At 43.4% G+C, this 17,123-nt stretch overlaps 1 protein-coding gene across 2 annotated transcripts in view; it reads left to right on the top strand.

The window, feature by feature from the left end:
* IL16 (interleukin 16) overlaps nucleotides 1-16,850 on the top strand; it is a 145,375-nt gene extending 128,525 nt beyond the window's left edge. For both annotated transcript variants that reach the window (XM_040414077.1, XM_040414076.1), the window contains 5 exons: nucleotides 265-442; nucleotides 1,314-1,415; nucleotides 10,401-10,641; nucleotides 12,732-12,863; nucleotides 16,242-16,850. In XM_040414077.1, coding sequence (XP_040270011.1) covers nucleotides 265-442; nucleotides 1,314-1,415; nucleotides 10,401-10,641; nucleotides 12,732-12,863; nucleotides 16,242-16,420 — 832 coding nt within the window. In that variant the 3' untranslated portion in view covers nucleotides 16,421-16,850. The remainder of the gene's footprint in view (nucleotides 1-264; nucleotides 443-1,313; nucleotides 1,416-10,400; nucleotides 10,642-12,731; nucleotides 12,864-16,241) is intronic.
* The last annotated feature ends 273 nt before the right edge of the window (nucleotides 16,851-17,123 follow it).

The following is a 17,123-nucleotide window of genomic DNA, read 5'->3' as shown; positions in this document are numbered from 1 at the left end:
GAGATACCTGCTCGGTCAATCACTGGCCACAGAGCAGTAGCCCACCTCAGCCAAAAATTTGCTGAGACCTGCCTGGTGAGTAAGGACCAGAAAGTGGAAAGCACTGGAAGAGCAGCGGTGAGGATTCAGAGAGGGTGAGTAATGCTTCTTTTTTTAACCCACTCTGAGCAATATATTAAAAAAAGGTCTATTCCATTTCAACTAAATAACATTCTTTTCATTTGCTATAACTTACTTCAGCTAATTATATTTTCTCCTTCAAAGCCTTTCTGAACTGAAGGGGTATAGAGTGGGACAGCCAGAACAGGCGAAGGAGGAAAATACACTTTCTCTGCCCTCTACTAGTGTGGGTGCAGGCCAGTCTGTCATTTCTCTACTTCCGCTGGAAGAATTGACACATCTAATAGAGGAAGTTAAAGGACTGGATGAGAAAACACTGAAGGTAATTTCTTTCAAGCTTTTCCCTTTTGTGTTACATTACTTAACAATAATAAGCTTAGTCTATCAACATGATGTAACAGGATGGAATGAAAGGGTTTGCCAACAACAGACATATACTGTATGACATGTCAATGCTCTCGATATCAAAGATAAAAAGACAAGTTATAGCTTGTTCACATCTGTATGACAGGTTCCATTCGCTTGTCTCCATTGCAGATTCTTTAAAAAAAAGTAGACAAAAAAGTCCTGCATACAGGCCTTTTTGGGTGGCAGGCAAGTGATGTCCTGAACAGAGACCGAATAGAGCCTATTATAGCTGATGGGATCTGTTTGGCTCCATCTGATCCAGTTATATGCTGAAACCTGCATTTGTGTTATTTCGGTTCTTCTGCTCCTCAGAGCAGAACAATGGTTATTGCTAACGCTGGTGTGAACCCAGCCTTAATGAATAAAGTTTCAATAATTAGTCTAAAAGTAACAAAACAGATAGAATTTTTGCTACAAGTAACTACGCATAGTCACTTGATGACATGGTGTGATATTCACACTGGTGTGCTCTGTTAGAAACAGAAATGTGACAATAGTGTGAAAACACCCTTAAAACATACAGCTTCACAGCACAAGGGTCAGTGATGATACTGTGGCCCGACTGCTACATATAGAGCCTGACGCCATTTCCCTCAGAAAGACCATCAAAGATGTTGAGTCTTTATTAGATGCTGTTTTTGTTGCCTATATGTGCAGCAATGTTGAGCCATTTTCCCATAATGGTCATGGCGAGTCAGCATTTAAGACTACATTTGTATTCTATGAAGGTATCTGCTTAGAGATCTAAATGTGTAATGTTATCCCTGTATATTCTACTATTACAGCAATTTGATGACATCCATGTGGTGGTTCTCCACAAAGAGGAAGGCACTGGTCTAGGCTTCAGTCTTGCTGGAGGACTTGATCTGGAAAATAAGGAAATCACTGTATGTATTCACATAAAAATGTATGGAATTTGCTGTTGGTCTTTTATTAGAATTTTTGGGAGTCATTTATTATACTGAAACATGCCTATTTTAGCGTATTTCAAGGGCAGATGCCGCCACGCTCACACCAGGTCTAAAATTGTGGACGTGACGTGGGCTGGGAAGGGAACGGGTTAGGCATCCGTCTCATTTAGCATTTTCTAGGCCTGTTTCAGGTGTAGAAAAAGTTCTTAGTGTAAGACAGCTCGGAAGCTGTCTTACATTTAGAACTGGCACTGGATGCGCCGAAATTATGGAGAGGCCAGCGCCTCTTTATAACTTTGGCAGAACCACCGCCAGCACAGGGCTTAATGAAGATCGGCATCTAAAACGCCTATGTGTGTAATTATATATTACACTTTCTTACAGTTCAATTTTTTTTTTCACTTAAATTTAAAGGGACGCTTCCGTCAGAAATGGTGGATGGTGTACTGGATAGAATGTCTTCTGTTTCCTATCCTTGCTCTTTACCTTCCTCCATGGTTTGGACTTTTAGCATTGCAAAACAGCCTTGCTTGACTTTCTCATTCAGACCATCACTGTGTACAGAGAGAGAAGGTGGATGAGTGAATTACAGCCTCACACATTACGCTGATAAGTGCAATGCTCTTCTCTGGGAATATTTATCAAGGTCTATCAAGGGAACAAAGGAGATGTCATATTGTTATCCCAATTCTTCACCTACTGTTAAAATGATGATTACATTGCAGATAACATTTTCCCCTCACAGCAGCAGAAAACTGACAATAGATTACCAATCTATATAGGAGTTTTATCTCTCTGTGCTGAAAGCTACAGTAGGACAATATTTTGTATTTACTTTTCAATGGCATATTACTGCCAAAATAAAAAACAGCCACATAAAAAAATAAAAAAAACTGTTTACTATGAATTAGGGATGTTTCGGGTATTGAATTTATGATACCCATTCGATACTTTTGTCCGGTATCGACCTCGATACCAGGATTTACAAATTTTTGATAATAGGATGCGCTACTACTGCGCGCTCCGTGTTCTCCTTAGCAGCACAGGGGAGAAGGATTCACTCTCGCTCCCTCCCCCTGTGCCGCCGCTGCCACCAATGAGGAGAGACGTTTAAAACAAATACAGGAGGCTGGGTGCAGAATTACATAACCGTCGCCCATCCTAGTAACATAGTAACATAGTACATAAGGCCGAAAAAAGACATTTGTCCATCCAGTTTGGCCTGTCATCCTCCAAGTTGATCCAGAGGAAGGCAAAAAAACCCTGTGAGGTAGAAGCCAATTTTCCTCACTTTAGGGGAATAAAAAATTCCTTCCCGACTCCAATCAGGCAATCAGAATAACTCCCTGGATCAACGACCCCTCTCTAGTAGCTATAGCCTGTAATATTATTACACTCCAGAAATACATCCAGGCCCCTCTTGAATTCCTTTATTGTACTCACCATCACCACCTCCTCAGGTAGAGAGTTCCATAGTCTCACTGCTCTTACCGTAAAGAACCCTTTTCTATGTTTGTGTACAAACCTTCTTTCCTCCAAACGCAGAGGATGTCCCCTCGTCACAGTCACAGTCCTGGGGATAAATAGATGATGGGATAGATCTCTGTACTGCCCCCTGATATATTTATACATAGTAATTAGATCTCCCCTCAGTCGTCTTTTTTCTAACGTGAATAACCCTAATTTTGATAATCTTTCAGGGTACTGTAGTTGCCCCATTCCTCTGGACCCTCTCCAGCTCTGCTATGTCTGCCTTGTTTACAGGAGCCCAGAACTGTACACAGTACTCCATGTGTGGTCTGACCAGTGATTTGTAAAGTAGTAGGAATATGTTCTCATCACGGGCATCTATGCTCCTTTTGATGCAACCCATTATCTTATTGGCCTTGGCAGCCGCTGCCTGACACTGTTTTTTGCAGCTTAGTTTGCTGTTTATTAAAATTCCTAGATCCTTTTCCATGTCAGTGTTACCGAGTGTTTTACCATTTAGTATGTATGGGTGACTTGAATTATTCCTTCCCATGTGCATAACTTTACATTTCTCAGTGTTAAACCTCATCTGCCACTTATCTGCCCAAGCCTCCAATCTATCCAGATCCCTCTGTAGTAGTATACTGTCCTCTTCAGTGTTAATTACTTTACACAGTTTAGTGTCATCCTCTATGAAAGGAAGTTGCGATCAGCGGTAGTTAACTGCCGCTGATCGCAGCTTCCTGTGATAGAGGCTGGGTGACTGCTATGTGATTCTGCTGCCCGCACCCAGCCTCCTGTATTAAACGTTAATAATCATTGGTTGCACAGTGCGCCCCCCCTCATCCCCAGTATTAAATCATTGGTGGCGCAGTGCGCCCCCCCTCCTCCCCAGTATTAAAATCATTGGTGGTACAGTGTGCACCCCCCCCTCAACCCCACCAGTAATAAAATCATTGGTGGCAGTGGCCACAGGGTCCCCTCTCCCCACCTCCTCATTGGTGGCAGTGGCAGGTTCGGAGCAGTGTAATCGTGGGGATCCGATCGGTTACCATGGCAGCCAGGATGCTACTGAAGCCCTAGCTGCCGTGGTAACCTCCCTGCTGTTGTGTGTACTATGCACAGGGCAGCAGGGAGAGTGTGAAGTCCTATTCACCCTACTATAGCTCTATTAGGGTGAATAGGACAATAGGTTCTAGCCCCTAAGGGGGGAAATAGTTATTAAAGGGTTTCTACCACCACATTTTGACCTAATTAACTGTCAAACACTAGCGATCTGCTAGTGTCTGCTCTACCTAACCATGCTATTGTAATACCTTTCTCTGCAGCGGTTACCCTAAAAAACATAGTTTTATTGGTATGCAAATGAGCCTCTAGGTGCTATGGGGGCGTCTTTTCAGCACCTAGAGGCTCCGTCCACTCACCATTTCTGCCGCCCAGCGCGCTCCAGCCCGCCCCTCTTCTCCAGATTGACAGCCTACTCGCACCTGCGCCGTTTGCTTCTGTATTCGGCGAAGGCGCAGTGACTGTTGGACTGCTCCCTGCGCCGTAATCTTAGCAGGCGCAGTGAAGATGCCGGCGCAGGGAGACAGTCACTGCACCTGCGCCAAATACAGAAGCACACGGCGTAGGCGCGAGTAGGCTGTCAATCTAGAGAAGAGGGGCGGGCTGGAGCGCGCTGGGCGGCAGAAATTGTGAGTGGACAGAGCCTCTAGGTGCTGAAAAGATGCCCCCATAGCACCTAGAGGCTCATTTGCATACCAATAAAACTACGTTTTTTAGGGTAACCGCTGCAGAGAAAGGAATTACAATAGCATGGTTAGGTAGAGCAGACACTAGCAGATCGCTAGTGTCTGACAGCTAATTAGGTCAAAATGTGGTGGTAGAAACCGTTTAAATAAAAAGTAAAAAAAAAAAAAAGTTTAAAAAAACACCAAAATATTAAGTATAAATCACTCCCTTTACAAATTTTACATATAAATTATATATAAAAATAAATAAATAAACATATTACATATTGCCACGTCCGAAGAGTTCAAGCTATTAAAATATAAAAAAAAATCTCTTATGCGGTGAACACCGTAACAGAATATTTTTTTTATAAAAACTGCATGATTCGCAGTTTGATTATGGCCCGGACTTTCAATAAAATGTGGAACGCACGCAGCTTTTTTTGGTGTTTTTATTTTTTTTTGCGTGGTATCGAGTATCGCAATACTTTTTTATGGTATCGAAAATCAAAATTTTGGTATCGAAACAACCCTACTATGAATATTGTGTTAAAAAATAGCCCTTTCTGATAGAAGTGTCTCTTTAACCCCTTAGGGACACATGACGTACCGGTACGGCATGTTTCCCGAGTCCTTAAGGACACATGATGTACCGGTACGTCATGTGTTGTTCTGATCACCGCTGCCCGGCGGGCGGTGATCGGAGCAAGGTGCCTGCTCAAATCATTGAGCAGGCACCTCGGCTAAATGCGCGGGGGGGGTCCCGTGATGCGGGGGGTCCCGTGCGCGGGGGGGGGGGGGGCCCGTGTGGGCGATCGCCGCAAACCGCAGGTCAATTCAGACCTGCGGTTTGCGGCTTTTACCTGGTGCGGCGGCGGTGCCATCGGGTCCCCATGGGGCTGTGGGGGGGACCCGATGGCATGGAAGGCAGCGCGATGCCTTCCTGAGGCATCTGCGCTGCCTTCCGGTGAAGAGCCTGTGAGATCCAGCCCCTGGATCTCACAGGCCCCGGAAGCTGTATGAGTAATACACACAGTATTACTCATACAGCCAATGCATTACAATACAGAAGTATTGGAATGCATTGTAAAGGAATATACCCCCAAAAGTTCAAGTCCCAAAGTGGGACAAAAAATAAAGTGAAAAGAAAAGTTGAAAAAATAAAGTTTTCCCCCCAAAAAATTAAAAGTTTCAAGTAAAAATAAACAAAAACGTACTGTAAGTTAAAAAAAAATTGGTAGAGAATAGGGAAAAAAAAGTATACATATTAGGTATCGCCGCGTCCGTATTGACCGGCTCTATAAAAATATCACATTACCTAACCCCTCAGATGAACACCGTAAAAAATAAAAAATAAACAATTTTTTTGTCACCTTACATCACAAAAAGTACAACAGCAAGCGATCAAAAAGGCATTTGCCAACCAAAATAGTACCAATCTAACCGTCACCTCATCCCGCAAAAAATGAGTCCCTACCTGAGACAATCGCCCTGTTATTGTGTAAAACTTACATTAAAAAATAAAGTATACATATTTGGTATCGCCGCGTCCGTATCGACCAGCTCTATAAAAATATCACATGACCTAACCCCTCAGCTGAACACCGTAAAAAATAAAAACTGTGCTAAATAAACCATTTTTTGTCACCTTACATCACAAAAAGTGTAATAGCAAGCGATCAAAAAGTCACACGCACCCCAAAATAGTGCCAATAAAACCGTCATCTCATCCCACAAAAATCATACCCTAACCAAGGTAATCACCCAAAAACTGAAAAAATTATGGCTCTCAGACTATGGAAACACTAAAACATGATTTTTTTTGCTTCAAAAATTAAATCATTGTGTAAAACTTACATAAATAAAAAAAAGTATACATATTAGGTATCGCCGCATCCGTGACAACCTGGTCTATAAAAATATTGCATGATCTAACCTGTCAGATGAATGTTGTAAATAATGAAAAATAAAAATGGTGCCAAAACAGCTATTTCTTGTTATCTTGCCTCACAAAAAGTGTAATATAGAGCAACCAAAAATCATATGTACCCTAAACTAGTACCAACAATACTGCCACCCTATCCCGTAGTTTCTAAAATGGGGCCACTTTTTTGGAGTTTCTACTCTAAGGGTGCATCAGGGGGGCTTCAAATGGGACATGGTGTAAAAAAAAACAGTCCAGCAAAATCTGCCTTCCAAAAACCGTATGGCATTCCTTTCCTTCTGCGCCCTGCCTTGTGCCGGTACAGCTGTTTACGACCACATATGGGGTGTTTCTGTAAACTACAGAATCAGGGCCATAAATATTGAGTTTGGTTTGGCTGTTAACCCTTGATTTGTTACTGGGAAAAATGGATTAAAATGGAAAATTTGCCCAAAAATTTAAATTCTGAAATTTCATCTCCATTTGCCAATAACTCTTGTGGAACACCTAAAGGGTTAACGACGTTTGTAAAATCTGTTTTGAATACCTTGAGGGGTGTAGTTTCTTAGATGGGGTCACTTTTATGGAGTTTCTACTCTAGGGTTGCATCAGGAGGGGCTTCAAATGGGACATGGTGTAAAAGAAAACAGTCCAGTAAAACCTGCCTTCCAAAAACTGTATGGCATTCCTTTCTTTCTGCGCCCGTACAGCGGTTTACGACCACATATGGGGTGTTTCTGTAAACTACAGAATCAGGACCATAAATATTGAGTTTGGTTTGGCTGTTAATCCTTGCTTTATAACTGTAAAAAAATTATTAAAATGGAAAATCTGCCAAAAAAGTGAAGTTTTGAAATTGTATCTCTATTTTCCATTAATTCTTGTGGAACACCTAAAGGGTTAACGACGTTTGTAAAATCAGTTTTGAATACCTTGAGGGGTGTAGTTTCTTAGATGGGGTCACTTTTATGGAGTTTCTACTCTAGGGGTGCATCAGGGGAGCTTTAAATGGGACATGGTGTCAAAAAAAACAGTCCAGCAAAACCTGCGTTCCAAAAAACGTATGGCATTCCTTTCCTTCTGGGCCCTGCCGTGTGCCAGTACAGCGGTTTACGACCACATATGGGGTGTTTCTGTAAACTACGGAATCAGGGCCATAAATATTGAGTTTGGTTTGGCTGTTAACCCTTGCTTTATAACTGTAAAAAAATTATTAAAATGGAAAATCTGCCAAAAAAGTTAAATTTTGAAATTGTATCTCTATTTTCCATTAATTCTTGTGGAACACCTAAAGGGTTAACAAAGTTTGTAAAATCTGTTTTGAATACCTTGAGGGGTGTAGTTTATAGAATGGGGTCATTTTTGGGTGGTTTCTATTATGTAAGCCTCACAAATTGACTTCAGACCTGAACTGGTCCCTAAAAATTGGGTTTTTGAAAATTTCTGAAAAATTTCAAGATTTGCTTCTAAACTTCTAAGCCTTGTAACATCCCCAAAAAATTAAATATCATTCCCAAAATGATCCAAACATGAAGTAGACATATGGGGAATGTAAATTAATAACTATTTTGGAGGTATTACTATGTATTATAGAAGTAGAGAAATTGAAACTTGGAAATTTGCAATTTTTTACAAATTTTTGGTAAATTTGGTATCTTTTTATAAATAAAAAAGATTTTTTTTTACTTCATTTTACCAGTGTCATGAAGTACAATATGTGACGAAAAAACAAATGGGGCCACTTTTTTGGAGTTTCTACTCTAAGGGTGCATCAGGGGGGCTTCAAATGGGACATGGTGTCAAAAAAACCAGTCCAGCAAAATCTGCCTTCCAAAAACCGTATGGCATTCCTCTCCTTCACCGCTGCAGTCCTGGGCTCTGTCTGCGTAGGTACTGTTGTTCTGGGATCCGCTCCAGTTTCCTCTCAGCCCTGGCCACAGCATGCTTGCTGCTTGTTTCCTACAGCACTTCCTTAAGGGCCGTCGCGCATCACTTCCTTGGCGTTATGGGTTAGGTTATATGACCTTTCTAATCAATCATAGCCCTCCTGCACATATATAAGTGGCTCAGCCCCCTTCCCAGATGCCTCAGTGTCAAGATCCTTGTGTCCTGCTAAGGTTCCTGATAGCCGCTTGTGTTCCTGGATTCTGCTACCAGTTTGATCCCTGCCTGCTTGCTTTGACTCTCCTGTTGCGAGGATTGCCTGACCTGTACCTGTGCCGCCTGCCCTGACCTTTTGCTGTCTGACTTCGCCTCTGCCTCATCTTTCGGTGCTGCATTGTTGCTCCTGGTAACGACTCAGCCTGCTGACAATGCCTGTACCTCTGGTACCTTTCTCAGGTATTTCCTGGTCTGCCTGGACCAGCTGCCTTGTGTGCCTATCCTCCTCAAGAGGTAGCGACCTGGTGTTCCCCTCGGGAAAGTCTATCCCCACCATCAGGGGTACTGTGAAGATCGAGGGGTTTACTTAGACAATGCCCTTAGAAAGGTAGGACATGTGGCACAGTGGGTTCACACCCGCTGGTTCGTGACAGTGTTCCAGCATGTGGCGGTACCGTTTTGTATGCCTGTGTACTCCACTACTTCATTGGTGCTTGTAGGTATTTCCTCACAGGTGGTAGGTTATATCTTATGACTTTGAATTTATGCATGTGACAACAGTGGGTGCAGAAGAAAGGGCTGTAAACACTAATGAGGGTACAGTATAATTTTGGCCATGTTCTATAGTTTAGAGCAGTACTTCTAAAACTGTAAGGCAGGGCTCACTCATGAGGTGCCCCAGCTGATCATTTCTATAGTTGCACCAATCTCTAGTTTCAAGACACATCTGACCCCCTTTGTTCCAATTTCATGGTTAGGAGATGGCTTAGGCAAGGTGCTGAATCGTCTTAAAGAGATCAGTCCTGTATGGAGACTTGTTGGATGTATTCCAGGGTAAGGAGACTTATTGGCAAAGAGGCGATGAGGGGCAAGCACTTTGAAACAGGATGGATATCTGGTTTGGCTATATTCCGTGGTCAAAGTCGGAAAGTCGGATCTTGAATCATAGGGAGCCACTTCCAATAGGTGGCATTGGCTAGATGGTTGTTTTTTAATGGGAGATATCTCTTTGCATATGGTTCAGGAGACACATTTTAAAAAATGAGATAATGAAAATTTTGCCGTGGATTACGACCAGTGGTAAGGAACTTAAAACACCATGTTGTGATGGCTAAAGCACCAGTACAAAAAGACTGTGAAGCCCTGGTTTAGGGTGTCCTACCTTTTAAACTACTTTGGAGATTTTAACTTAAAGAGGACCTTTCACCGATCCTGACATTGTGAACTAAGTATACAGACATTTAGAGCGGCGCCCAGGGATCTCATTGCACTTACTATTATCCCTGGGTGCCACTCCGTTCTCCCGTTATGTCCTCTGGTATGTTCGGGGACTTGGTTATAGTAGGCGGGTTCTGCTGGGCGTCTCCTTCTCCTAGGCTGTAGCGCTGGCCAATCGCATCGCAGAGCTCACAGCCTGGGAGAAAAAAAAATCCCAGGCTGTGAGTTCTACGCTGCGATTGGCCAGCGCTACAGGCTAGGAGAAGGAGACGCCCAGCAGAACTCACCTACTATAACCAAGTCCCCTAAGTCTCCGCCTACTATAACCAAGTCCCGAACATACCGGAGGACATAACGGGAGAACGGAGTGGCGCCCAGGGATAATAGTAAGTGCAGTGAGATCCCTGGGCGCCGCTCTACATGTCTGTATACTTTGTTCACAATGTCAGGATCGGTGAAAGGTCCTCTTTAAAGGAACATTGAAAAAATGTTGTTCATAATTTTTGGATCCTGTTGCAGGTACACAGAGTTTTCCCTGATGGACTGACTGCTCAAGAAGGAACAATACAAAAAGGAGACAAAGTTCTGTCTATTAATGGGAAGTCACTGAAAGGTGTCAGCCACAATGATGCTACAGGAATTCTGCGCCAGGCTCGTCACCCCAGGCAAACTGTCATTGTAATAAAGAAAGATAAAGATGGAGAACAAGCCATGGACTCCACAGAGTGCTGTGGTGATTCTGATGACTCAACACAGTCTAGTGAGTATAGAGCTAACCCTGAACATTACTTATTAAAGGGGTTGGCCACCTTTTAGTTACTGTTGACCACTGTGTTTGTAAGATGATTATATGGCACTTATTAATATAGCCATTTTCTATATTTCATAAGGTATGCCCTCTTGTTTGCCAAGTCTTTTGTGCCGTCCACACAGATTCTGTCCATAAAATACTAATATATATATATATATATATATATTTTTTTTTTTAAAGCGGATCTCCTTTCCTACTGTCGTGGAATTGGTGCTCTGACTGATGTGACTCACCCAGTCACTAGTAACTCAGAAAGGTTTTTCCTATATAAAAACAGTCGGCAGGCACTCAGCATCCGGTCCAACACATATAATTTAAGTAATTGCTAAAATCCACATTTAGACTGATAAATAGGTTAAAAAACTTCAACTTCAAACCCCAAGCAAAAATAATTTCAAGAAATATGTATATACAATTAAAAATATAATTAAAATATAAAAAAAATGAAGAAAGGTCCCAATTGGAGCTTCCTGTGATATAGTTTGAAAAGAATATCAGATCGGCTGAGCAGATGCAACAGCGAGCAGGTAAACAATGAAGAGGAGGAAGTGCTGGCATGGCGCACACCTTCTCTTCAAACAGCTGATCAGCGGGAGTGCCGGGTGTCAGACCCCAGCCGATCTGATATTGATGACCTATCCTGAGGATAGGTCATCAATAAATATAACTTGGACAACCTCTTTAATGTCATTTCAACAGTAAACAAGTTCTCTATGATGAACATTATGAAATATAAATTGCTGCATCAGGTTTTTCATGGATATGATATTAACCATTCAAATGCTTACCAGTTACTTATCTGTGTGGATGAACGATTAACTCTAACCACTTACTTACCTTTGTGGATAAACCACCTAAACGAAGGCGGTACATATATAAATCTGAGTGGTGTATATATGGATGAATTATGTAAACTAACAAAGTGATAAGCACATACTGAAAGACTTGAATACTTCCACAATTACCTGTTTTTTATATTTGCCTTAAATACTTGGAACAATGTGAACAAAGTTCAAGTTATTTCATCATATGCTTGTTTAAATATCAGTTTTTGAAAGCTGCAGCAATAACCTTTGGAATTAAACATATTCTTTTCAAACTAAATCACAAGAAGCTCCAATTGGGAACTTTCTTCATTTTTGTTTTATATTTTAATTATATTTTTATAATTGTATATACATATTTCTTGAAATTATTTTTGCTTGAGGTTTTAAGTTGACCTATGTATCAGAATAAATGTGGATTCTGTCCATAAAATGGCTGCTGATGGAGGGTCATGTGATCAGGCAAATGACCTCCATTGGACGTCTCCTATGTTTAAATTCACTGCACCTACCATCTGTTCTTGAAATGGTGGAAGTTTAGTGGAGGTGCAGTCTGCACACATTGTGGCCCCTTCACTGTAGTTATCTCCTCCTTGTGGCCCCTTCACTGTAGTTATGTCCTCCTTGTGCCCCCTTCACAGTAGTTATTTCCTCCTTGTGCCCCCTTCACAGTAGTTATGTCCTCCTTGTACCACTTTCGCAGCACTAATAACTACCTTTGGCTTATAGTTGCCCCCTCCAGTGCCATAAAAAAAACAAAAAACTCAATATTCACCTGTTGGCTGTGCAGGAGGCTGATTTCCGGGCTTTCAGCACTCCTTCCACACAGCCAGCATCGCTAGTGCAGCCTACTGGGGAGCGCCGGAGCTCAGCGGAGCGGTGAAGCAGGAAGCGGATAGCTCCCTTTTTCACCATTATTTTCTCTGGTGGGCTCAAGGAACCCCAGTCCAACCCGGATATTATCATCCTATTACAGAGGAATAAAACAATGAATGTGAATAGTGCCTTGTCAGCCTCTTATAAGAGCTTTTCTCTATAAGACTCAAAGATGGAGTTGTGGCAGTGGTGACAATAATTCTACTATTACTATTACCAATGGTAATATATTATTATACAATTATGTTTTCCCATCAGGATGGATTTTGTGGTACCTGGTATAACTCTATATTGTATTGTTAACATTTATTATAGAATATGTTTATTCCTTTCTGATAGATTCGGACAGTGCAGGATCCACAATGACAGTTACTCTCGAAAAGCATTTGTCCGGTCTAGGATTCAGTTTAGATGGAGGAAAAGGATCTGTGAATGGAGACAAGCCTATTGTCATTAACAGGATATTCAAAGGTAGGCATATTTCATGATTATGTGATAACATTTATACAGTATGACCTGACATATCAAGAAGAGAGTGTTAGCCTTGTAGGGCTAGCTCAGCTCAATTAAGTGGTATTTTCCCTTAGCAATGCATTGTATCATTCTGGAGAAAAGGTACTTTTAATCCATATGCAAATGAATACGTAAGTGCACTGAGGGCGGGCCCAAGCCACTGTGTGCACCCTTGCCCCTTCTGATTCCTCTGCCAGCCCCTCCCTCTCATTATTGATTGACAGGACCCGGTTCCCACATAGTCATCTTCCCTGGCCCTCTCAATCCAGAAAGAAGGGTAGGGGCTGGCAGATAAATCGGGGGAAGCAAGGGTGCACACAGTGGTTTGGACCTGCTTTCGGTGTGCTTACTATAATTTGCATACAGATTAAAGTACTTTTTCTCCAGAATGAAGCAATGGATCACTAAGTGTAAGGTGTCATTACATTCAGCTGAGTTGTGCCTGTTTTATCAGTGAATTTCCTGGTGACAACGTCCCTTTAACATAGAAACTTCAGATGTGTTGAAAGATTACAATATAGCAATTTACCAATAACCATTATCACTATAACTGCAGTGTAATTACTGCAAAAAATATCTAGAAAAAACATTTCACTGTTTTGTATTACACTAACAACAGAAACCCCTAGAGGGCAGTGGCACACCGAGCAGAAGTACAGCCTTTGGCTATGCATACTGTAGGCCACTTCCAGCACTCGCTACCATCGTACAATGTTGTTTTCACCAAAATGTACAAATGCTTGTATACATAAAAAATATTGATTCCTTTGTAATGTGCATTACATTTATGTGAATGTATGGAAAGCTTAGGTTACTTCTGTAAAAGTCCTTCCAACTTCCTCACCCGTTGACCTTAAAATAGAGGACTCTCACTGCTGCATAAAGCTTTTTGTCCTTCCTTGTATGTATGAGCGCTGCTCATAAAGCAACTAAAGCCATTTTCTAATAACCATAGTGTGCCCATAAATATTACAAGTAGGTCAGCTAAACTAAGGGGGACATTTACTATCAGATATACGCCAGTTACGTGTCGCAGATTGCAGTGCAAAGGTTATTTGCGTCGCAATCTGCGATTTTTCCCCCGCTCACGCCAGTTCTAAAAAAAAAGGGGGCATAGTGCGGGCGGGGAAGGGACGGGCCGACAGGTCTGTCTCATTCATCATTTTCTTTGCCTGTTTTAGGCATAGAAAACTGCCTAAATTTAAGCCAGCAAGGAAGCTGTCTTACATTTAGAGCGGTGGTGGATGCGCCAAAGTTATGGAGAGGCCAGCGCCTCAACGTAACTTCGGCGAATCCACCACCAGCGCAAGGGGTTATTAGGACTGACCATGCCCCAAAATGCCAGTCTAAGTGTCTGGGGGTACCCTGACTAACCCCCAACAACTGATGTTCCTTCTCCAAGGTGGGCCTAGCAGCTGCATGTGCCCCCTCTATCATACTAAGGCTGAGTTAACAGATATCAGATGTTTCAATTTTGTGGAAAGGGGGCCTATTCATGTCAATGGGGCCACAAAAGATTCGGACAGCACACAGTGTGCTGTCTGCATCCGTAGTTCCGTTCTACGGCCCCACTACGGCCTTCTGAATGAGCTCCTAGGCAGCCACAACTGACAATTTTGCACCAATCCAGCAACCATAACTAGAGATAGCCAGGAATAAAAATGCTGTCCAGGGCAGGAAAGCATCCAGTGTTACTGATGTGTCAGATGTCAGAAACGATCCCATAGAAAACCGTGGTATCAAATCTGGTATCAGTTTTCTTTAGGGTTTCTGTACCACGCCGGAGGGAAACTACAAACAGATGGCCGGATATATAGGGACCTGTCTGTGTTCAGCATTGGTGTAGAAAGGCATTTATCACAGCATATACAAGCAGTATACGAAGAAGTTTGCATTTAGATTCTTAACCTCCCTGACGGTATTCCCGAGCGTGACTCAGGGTTAATTTTCGCTGCCAGGAGCGGTAACCCCGAGTCACTCTTGGGGTAACATTGCAGAGTCCCTTCACCTTCTGCCGGCGATGTCCTCCGCTGAGAGCGCCGGTGTTCTGCCAGATCTCTATAGGTAATGGCTAAATACTATATTCGGGAAGAACCTGCTGACGTCATAACATCACGTGGCACACCTAGATCACGTGGATCGGAAACTGGAGAGCCGCGCTCTTTTTCACATGCATCATGGAGCTCGCTAGGGTCAGCAGCGCGGGGAGTGAACTAAAAAACTCCTGCAGCGTTGTAGAAGTACGCGGAACCTACTGATTAAGTAACTTATTTTGTACTGAAACTGTTGGTGATGTGCTGTGAGGGATTGTACACCGCGGGGGTCAGCTGCATGGATGCTGAGGGAGGGGGTATCTTGTTGTATGTGGGGGGCAGCTGCATGGATGCTGGAGGAGGGGGTATCTTGTTGTATGCGGGGGTCAGCTGCATGGATGCTGAGGGAGGGGGTATCTTGTTGTATGTGGGGGGCAGCTGCATGGATGCTGGAGGAGGGGGTATCTTGTTGTATGTGGGGGTCAGCTGCATGGATGCTGGAGGAGGGGGTATCTTGTTGTATGTGGGGGTCAGCTGCATGGATGCTGGAGGAGGGGGTATCTTGTTGTATGTGGGGGTCAGCTGCATGGATGCTGAGGGAGGGGGTATCTTGTTGTATGGGGGGGCAGCTGCATGGATGCTGGGGGATGGGGTATTTTGTTGTATGGGGGGGGAGCTGCGTGGATGCTGTGGGAGGGGGTATCTTGTTGTATGGGGGGGGAGGGGAGCTGCGTGGATGCTGTGGGAGGGGGTATCTTGTTGTATGGGGGGGAGCTGCGTGGATGCTGTGGGAGGGGGTATCTTGTTGTATGGGGGGGAGGGGAGCTGCGTGGATGCTGTGGGAGGGGGTATCTTGTTGTATGGGGGGGAGGGGAGCTGCGTGGATGCTGTGGGAGGGGGTATCTTGTTGTATGGGAGGGGAGCTGCGTGGATGCTGTGGGAGGGGGTATCTTGTTGTATGGGGGGGGGGGGGCGGCTGCATGGATGCTGGGGGGGGGTATCTTGTATGGGGGGGCAGCTGCATGACATAATCATACCACCAGGGAGGTTAATGAGTTGCCACTAAATTCTAGGAATAGGGGTTACATATACCACTATTATATTTCAACATAGGGGCACAGCGAATACAGGCGTAAGATACACATTTTATGCACTTTCACCTTTATGGACAGCATCACATATTGCTTATGACTTAGTATGGAAACATAGCATTCGCACTTGATAGAACCACTCTGTCTTCCAGTGAGAAATAACTTGTAATACGGAGTTTAACATCTAACTCGCCATATCCTTGTTTTCCTAGGTGTGTCAGACAAGAACGATGCAGTCCAGCCAGGAGATGAATTACTGCAGTTAGGGAATATCAACCTACAAGGTCTTACTCGGTTCGAAGCTTGGACTGCCATCAAGATGCTGCCCAATGGTCCAGTACTCACTGTTATTAGGCGGGCTGGCACCACTGACTCTATCAGCAATCAATGAATATAGCTGCACAGTGAAGAAAACTGCGTATAGCCTATTGCACAGCTGCATTTATCCCTGCCGAGGTGTTTACGCAATACGAAACTTTCTGCAAGGTGCAGAAACAGAAAGAGATTGACAGGGCAGAATAAAGGGGTTTTCTGGGACCCAGGGGGCCCTCAAGCCCACTGTAATTACTCATATCTCACCTCAACATCACGTCTGCTACCAGGTTCCACACAACTTCTAGAAGGCAAGTATATTACAAACTTTGGATGCTTTCACACGACCGAGTTTTACACTCCGGACTCGGAGCTTGAGTATAAGATAGCACCTGTCCTGAACTACTAGCACTGCTGGGGTCGCATAGCATTATATTGATTTATGATCCTATGTAACCCTTAGAGGTCTGGAATGTATTGGATAACAGTGACAGCATTATGTCACTGTTATCCAATACATTCTAGAACTGTAAGGCCTCTTTCACACGGGCGAGTATTCCGCGCGGGTGCAATGTGTGAGGTGAACGCATTGCACCCGCACTGAATACCGACCCATTCATTTCTATGGGACTGTGCACATGAGCTGTGATTTTCACGCATCACTTGTGCGTTGCGTGAAAATCGCAGCATGCTCTATATTCTGCGTTTTTTACGCAACGCAGGCCCCATAGAAGTGAATGGGGCCGCGTGAAAATCGCAAGCATCCGCAAGCAAGTGCGGAT

This window comes from Bufo bufo, chromosome 1, assembly GCF_905171765.1.
Source record: "Bufo bufo chromosome 1, aBufBuf1.1, whole genome shotgun sequence".
NCBI classification, from domain to species: domain Eukaryota; kingdom Metazoa; phylum Chordata; class Amphibia; order Anura; family Bufonidae; genus Bufo; species Bufo bufo.
Note: the sequence above shows the minus strand (reverse complement) of the source record. Positions and strands in the feature narration are given on the sequence as shown.